We start from the raw sequence: 7031 nt of genomic DNA on the forward strand, positions 1-7031 counted from the left end.
CAAACTTCCGTTTTCTGAGTCGTCCAATCAGCTCCGCCCAAATCCTCTCGCGGCTCCCGTTCAAAACACAAAACAGTTGACTCTCCTTTCGGCCGTTTCCACAAGACTTCGTGGAGTTAAATTCCGGGAAAGGGACAAAAATAAGATTATAGAGTAAGTTATACGTGAACGGCCCCTTGGTGAAACTGACGTGTTGTTTTCAAGACTTTGCCGGTGAATCTAATCCAAGACGACGACCGAAAAATCCTCGCACGAATGCTAACTACGATAGCTAACGTTAGCTCGCCAATGTCATGCACCTAGCTAGAACTGAATCAGGCCTGTAGCAGCGTCATTGTTGCCATGTTGTGTTGCCTTGCACTAATATAGATTTACTTGACATCGTAACGTTAATTTGTACTGTCCAAACACTTGCACGTGTAAGGTTATGCGCGTGTCTGATTTATTTTGTACAGTTGGTTTGCAAACAGTTTGGCACAGCTGGACTTTAACACGTTTAGCAGTGTCAAACAGCCATCTGCCCAGTGCCAGAATCACCTATGTGGTTCTTTTAAAATTATTATTATTAAACTAAAGGATTGTGTGTGCCTGCGTTTGTTTCTAGGTGTGTCTGCTCCACAATGGCAGAAGGAGGGGATGCAGACTGGGAGCTTAGCAAAGAAAACATCCAGCCACTGAGACGGGGCAGAGCCATATCTGCTCTAAACCAGGCACTCAGTCAACAACAGGACGGACCCAGCTCTGCCATCAACCAGCAGAAACAGTATGAATGAGCCTTTAAACACAGACCAGGGCGTCTAGATTGCCTCTTTATAAACTGTCCATGTGATGATGAAACTTTTGTGGTGTTTTTTCCCCAGGTCCTTTGAGTCTGAACTGCGAATTTATGAAGGTGATGACCCACTTGATGTTTGGGATCGGTAAGAGAAATATACATGGCATTTACTAATGTAGATTAGTAAATGGAGAGAGTACACATGCAAAAGCTCAGGAAAAAAAAATAATAAAACAAATTAAACCACACAAGCAAGCAAGAAAAAGCAAACAGCACACAGAGTAAAACCAAACAAGCAGAAGTGCATGGAGTAAAAACAGTAAAACAGACAATCAGAAATACAGAGGATAAAAACAAAAAACACACAAGCAAGTATGATATTAAAGAAAATAATTAAAAGCAATTAATAGAAAATAGGTATGTCTTTTCCTTGGATCTAAAGTCTTAGCCCTTCTGGTAATTTGTAACATTTTGAGCAGCATAGAAACTACAGGCAGCTTGACTGTTTAGTTTTGACTTTTGGAACAGGCCATAATCATAATGGGTCAGGAGATCCAATAAGTATCTTGGGCCTAAACCATTAAGTGATTTATGAAGCTGATTTGGTGAAAAGCATAGTTTATTATTAAATTTCTATGAAATCTGGTTTGTAGTTACATTATTTACATGGTTTTATTTCAGCTTCACAAGGTTCTGTTTTTCATCAGGTATATAAAGTGGACTGAGCAAACCTTCCCTCAGGGAGGAAAGGAGAGCAATCTTGCCATGCTGTTGGAGCGAGCTGTCACCAGATTCACAGAAGAACAAAAGTATCACAATGACCCTCGCTATGTCGACCTCTGGATCAAATTTGTAAGTGGACTAATTGTTTATTTTATTAACATGGTTTGCTGCTTCGGCACACTAATAATAATTACTTTTGATATCTGTGTCTATCGTGTTTGATAAGGCGGAGAACTGCCCAGAGCCCTTGGACACTTACAGGTACATGCAGGCCAAAGCAATAGGAGTGACACAAACTTCCTTTTACATCGCTTGGTCTGAGGAATACGAGAAACAGGGGAACTTCCGCCAAGCAGACATGATCTACCAGGAAGGCTTAAAGAACTGCGCCGAACCACAAGACAAACTCTTGCATTTTCACAAGTACGGATCCAAAGAGTATCAGTAAAGATCTCAGTTTCAGATGGCATGCGTTTCCCTGCTCTTAGGAGTTGTACCATAATGTAAAGTTTTCTGCATTGCTGTCTGTAGGGCTCTGCAGGCGCGTGTGTCCCGGCAGGTCATGACGAGTATGGTGATGGATGACAGTGATGACGAGGCCAAACACGCTGAGAGAGTTTCTCTGGCTGACCTCAAACATCGGGGGAAGAAAAAGGCCATTGCACCTGTCAATAGAGTCGGAGCTGCAGTCAAAAGTAAGCACATGAACACACACACAAGCTATTTCTGTCAAACACTGAGCTGATGTTTCTGAAACTCCCAACAGCTTTTAATAGCAGTATTATTGGCTTTGTTAAAGACTTTTACTTTAGATGTGTGGTGTTTTTGGGAACAGGTAATTCACAGGGCCTGCAGTCACAGGGGGCCCTTGCCTCCAACAATGCTGCAAACAGTCGCTTTGTGGTATTTGATGAAAACAAGATTCACAGCGATGAACCTGCAGAGCCTAAAGTGGAGTCTTGGATGGCCCCTCCTCCTGCAAGGGCGAAGGAGAATGAGCAGAAGCCTGAGAAATGGTGTGATGTTAAGGTATGAGTGAAGCATGTGTTGTATTAACTGATGAAAAAGCATGTGTCTTGAATTTAATGGGTTAATTTGAGCTTTGTGTGTGTGTGTGTTCTGTCACAGATGCCCCAGAGGTCCAGATTTGGTCATACTCTTACTTCTCTGCCCCCTTCCAAACCCACCTTCCAGCCATTTGTAGAGGAGTCAGACCAGCCTCCAACAATGTGAGTGGCCCCAGGAATAACATCATCTTAATCTGCTTTCAAAGTCTTGAAGTGTCATAAATTCAAGAACAGGCCAAAAAAGTCACCAAATAATGCTGACTTTGAGTTTATGAGGTCAGAATTCCATTAGAAACATTTTATTCATCTCTGTCATTTTGTTAAAATGAGGCGGCAGGTTCTTCTGCATCTGAGTTGACATTTCTGATGTTATAAAACTGCTGAACTCTATACTGCCTTTTATACTTAACACTTACCTGTTGGGAAAATTCCTGTTCTACATTAACCCAACTCTCTTCTCTACTTACATATCATACCTACCTGTACAGAGAAATCCAAGAAATTGTCCAAGGTTCTGAGGAAAAGAGTCCTGGTTAGATTTATTCTAGTAGTATCTTGCTGTCTAACCGAAAGAAAACTTGAACATAAACAAAAGATGATTTGTCCCAAAATCAGTCTAATAGTTAATAGAAGGGTCTTGAAAGCATTAAATTTGACTTGGATACCTGTAGACATCATGATTTTGAATTCATTTCTTTGTGCTGAAGACTACATGAAATTCCGGTTTATAGTCATGAGTGAAAGTCCAACACATTCTGGAATTTGTGACCAGTACCTAAAAGCAGTTTGCAAGATTTTCTGGTTGTGATGTTATTTTATTCTTCTCAGGCAATGTCCCTAACATTTTTTTTATATGGCATCTTCCTGCCCTCCCTCAGGACTCCATGCAAGATCAATCCAGCAGTGAACACAGTTTTATCAGCACGTAAGCCCTGCAAAGAGGAGACCCCTCTGAAGAGACTGCAGGAGCATCATCAGCAGGCAGAAGCAGGCAAAGTACAGGAGCAGAGTATGTACTGCAAGGAGCTGCTGCTCAGTGGCGCCACTGAGTTCTGCTTTGAGGAGCTGCGAGCTGAGCGCTACCGCCAAAAGATAGCCCAGGACTCAGGCACCAGAGGTCAAATGGACCAAGCTAGCGCTGGAACTGCAAACTGATGCAGTTCAACCAAGACTCACTATTTTATCAACTCATTTTATGGATTTTTATGTTTTTTTTTTTGTTGCTGTTTATATTTTGTCTGTCAAGTTGCAGCTATGCATGAATGTTAAAAAAGAGGAAAAGGTTACTTAAAAACAATTTGATGTGAAGGCATTTGTGCTTCAGTGAATTTATTTCACGTTTGTTGACACAGAGCAGTTATCAAGTGTATTGTAAAGTAATTGTTGACCATTGCTAGGGCTGTGACAATCAGGTGATGCTTCCTGCGGGACTGAGCTCCACTTTCATCACTGCAATTTTTTGCTGGTGAAAGTTATAGGAGCGCTTATGCTGTGTGATATGAAACATAAACACAATCAGCGTTTGGTTATCATCTCCCACTCTATGTTCAAGGGCATCTGGAGAAACAACGTTTCAGTTGTTCGGGACTGTCGGGGGATGTTTGGGGGATAGAATAAGGGACCAACATCTGCCTGGGGAACCCCAGGCAGACCTTGGTAACCTCGTGACCTACCACCACCTTGGGCGTTGGTAGTAAACCTCCAAGCTGCAGTGATATGTTGTTTTTTCACCGCAGTAAGAAAAAATCTGTACCGTCACAGCCCTAATCATTGCTCAAAAATCTGCTGCAGAAACACTGCTTCCATTTATCACTTACTTCCTTTTCTGTCCTTTCAATCTGTCTGTTTGTTCATTGCATAGTCCTTAAACACAGTGCTGTTAATGTCTGCTATTCATGTCTGCTTCCTTTTTAAGTAGATTTATTTTAAGTAACTATATTTTTTCACTAAATCCAGTGTTGCTGCAGAACGTCAATAGAGGAGACAGAATGTGTCAGTAACATGATTGGACTGGGATTATTGGTAGTATTGGTAAAGTGTCCCCTCCAGGCCATGTGGCACTGATGTTCAATAAACTTGTTAAAGTGTCTGGCTGGTGACTAGAGGGATCATTATTTCTTTTTGAGACTTAAGGGCTTTTCAGTAATGCACTGTCAGCAGAGATGATATAGTTTGTTTCCCTGGTAATAGTATTTGAATTACTAATGGAGCACTAGAGCTGTTAAGTGCTGACTATAATCTATTGAGTTTAAGGGAATGAGTATTATATGGCAGGTTGGCGCGAGTGGGAATAATCTGCATTTAGATGGTCACAAACTTCAGTATCACAGCTACTTATTCTAATGAAATGACTCAGTTTAGCTTTCTTACTGCCAGGTATCATTGTACTCTGCAGGGAGTCTGTCAACAACATTTTAATAGGTATAAGACATTTATGGGCAAATCTGAAATTCACCTGGCCAAATGTTTAATTATTGTCCAGGGGTGGCTGCCCAGAACCCCAGTGACTAAAGTGGTGGGAGTAGACCTAATCTACTGTCATGATGGGATCCACTTCACACACACAGCTTGCAGGGCAGACTTTGATGAATGGGTGGAAGATAGGTGGTTGACTCATTAGCAGGGGAAATCCACCCCTTTGCAAATGTAGGCAGAGCAGATTGTGGTTATCCCAAACAGACAACTACATTGAAGTACTGTGGCCCAGAGCGGTGCTACTTTCACATTCACTTCGACTGCTGGAGGCAAAAACTTTGACCTCATACTGGAAATTTGACGCCACTAACCCTGATCCTCTCAGCTGGTGAGTTCCCCCAAAGTCTCTACTTTAAAATTTGTCTTAGAGCTGTGAACAGCTGGAATACGGTGATAAGTGATACATAACATGATGCACCACTATTATAAAAACAGCATAACCACATCATAATGCATATCCTCTGTGGCCTGCTATTTGGCTCATCCCATGAAAGCAAGCAGGCAGTGACTCAGATAGCGCTTGAGACAGAAAATCTATAGCGCTCTCTCTCGCTCTCTCTTACTGCAGTGGAGATGGTACAGGCAGGCTACCTTTCCTTAATGCGCTTTAGTGAAGCCCTCAGAGGAGAGCTTTTGTCCAGCGCTGTTACTTTGATAGACAAACACACTCAGGCTGTGTCGGCCATGTTTTACAGTCAGTGCTCTTAACCTATTTGTACATTGTTGTTTTTTTTTTTTTTTATTTACATGCACCAGTTAACAGCATATTCTCGGACCAAGCCTCTACCTCTTAAAAGTCACTGTAAGACACAGGCAAAGCTTGGAGGTGGACTGCGCTTGGCTGGCTGGGCATGGAGAGAGAGAGAGAGAGAGAGAGAGGAAGCCTGCAAAACTGCCAGAGCAAATTATTAATCCAGTTTTTATCCTTGCCAAATGTTATGACACTCTGCTGGTGAGTTGGCCGGGGTATGGTGTGAGCTTTGACTTGATTTTTGCAGTAGATGTCTCACCTTTTTCAGAAATGAAGGGGATTCACAGATTAGCTGAAAATGTCATCGGATTTTGACCATGAATTACTTGCCCTTCTGTAGGTCTATAGGCTGGGGCACGACAACCCCTGACTATTGCCCATGATCCTTCAGCCTTAACAATAGATTGAATTGAAATGCAAACAATTAAGGCTGCATCATTTATGAGGCTCCGGGGGCTTTCATTTTAATGACATCACACAAAGGTTTAAGATGAGCATTGTCAGTGTAAACCCGTTTTACAATGCATGCCATCACTGTGCTGTTTATTCAAATGGTGAGTCAATGTTTTCAGCACAAGCTTTGGCAGGCTCATCCAGTGTAACAATGAAAACTGACAAATAAAAACAGGTAAATCCCTTTTAGCCCCTGGTGGTCTCACAGAAATCTTATTTAACATCATAACAGCAGCACCCACACTGTGTCACCCTCTTCTCTTTGATACAGTCTATCTACTGTATAGAGAAAGGATGCATTTGCTGTTTGAAAATAGGATCCTGGTGCAGAAAACTATCATGAATGTTGCACCCATTTAGACGCCCTTTCTTATCTGACCTTTTGACCTAACCAGAGCATCTCCCCCTTACTGGCAAGCCACAGATATGAGTGCCAGCAAAGAAATGCCTAGATGTAGCCTAAGTGAATCACACATCTTTGTTTTTCTCTTTTTTTTCTGTCATTAACCTCATATTAACATATGAGCACACCTATGACAAGACTGTCTCTCTTGTGTTTGCGTCTACACTCCAAAGAAGTCAATAAAATATGTTGTGCATGACAGGAGAATAAAGTCAGGCCAACAAATATCAGTCGCAACAATGCTGACAAGTCAAACAGTGAGAGTGGTCATAGCTGCAATACCCTCACGAAGTAAAGCTGTGTCACTGTGATGCAGATTGGTTCAGTCAAGCCCTTTCAATGAGTTTATGTGATGTAACGAGGAAGGAACATCATTATTTAAGC

The 7031-nt window shown here is 41.9% G+C and overlaps 1 protein-coding gene across 1 annotated transcript; it reads left to right on the top strand.

Annotated features, from left to right (window-relative positions):
• Position 1: 1 nt before the first annotated feature.
• On the top strand, positions 2–4654 carry bub1bb (BUB1 mitotic checkpoint serine/threonine kinase Bb). Its single transcript, XM_030081910.1, has 9 exons — positions 2–153; positions 605–763; positions 861–920; positions 1483–1627; positions 1725–1921; positions 2030–2193; positions 2334–2527; positions 2627–2727; positions 3444–4654. Exons 2-9 carry the CDS (start codon positions 621–623, stop codon positions 3718–3720), a joined length of 1281 nt encoding a protein of 426 aa, XP_029937770.1. The 5' UTR covers positions 2–153; positions 605–620; the 3' UTR covers positions 3721–4654.
• The last annotated feature ends 2377 nt before the right edge of the window (positions 4655–7031 follow it).

This window comes from Myripristis murdjan, chromosome 22 (genome assembly GCF_902150065.1).
Source record: "Myripristis murdjan chromosome 22, fMyrMur1.1, whole genome shotgun sequence".
In the NCBI taxonomy this organism is placed as follows: Eukaryota; Metazoa; Chordata; class Actinopteri; order Holocentriformes; family Holocentridae; genus Myripristis; species Myripristis murdjan.

Bases quoted from the DNA above. Each gene is read 5' to 3' on its own strand.
- bub1bb (XM_030081910.1), top strand. From the start codon at position 621: ATGGCAGAAGGAGGGGATGCAGACTGGGAGCTTAGCAAAGAAAACATC. The intron at 2,528-2,626 runs GTATGAGTGAAG...GTTCTGTCACAG, and splicing joins AGAAATGGTGTGATGTTAAG to ATGCCCCAGAGGTCCAGATT. The intron at 2,728-3,443 runs GTGAGTGGCCCC...GCCCTCCCTCAG, and splicing joins TCAGACCAGCCTCCAACAAT to GACTCCATGCAAGATCAATC.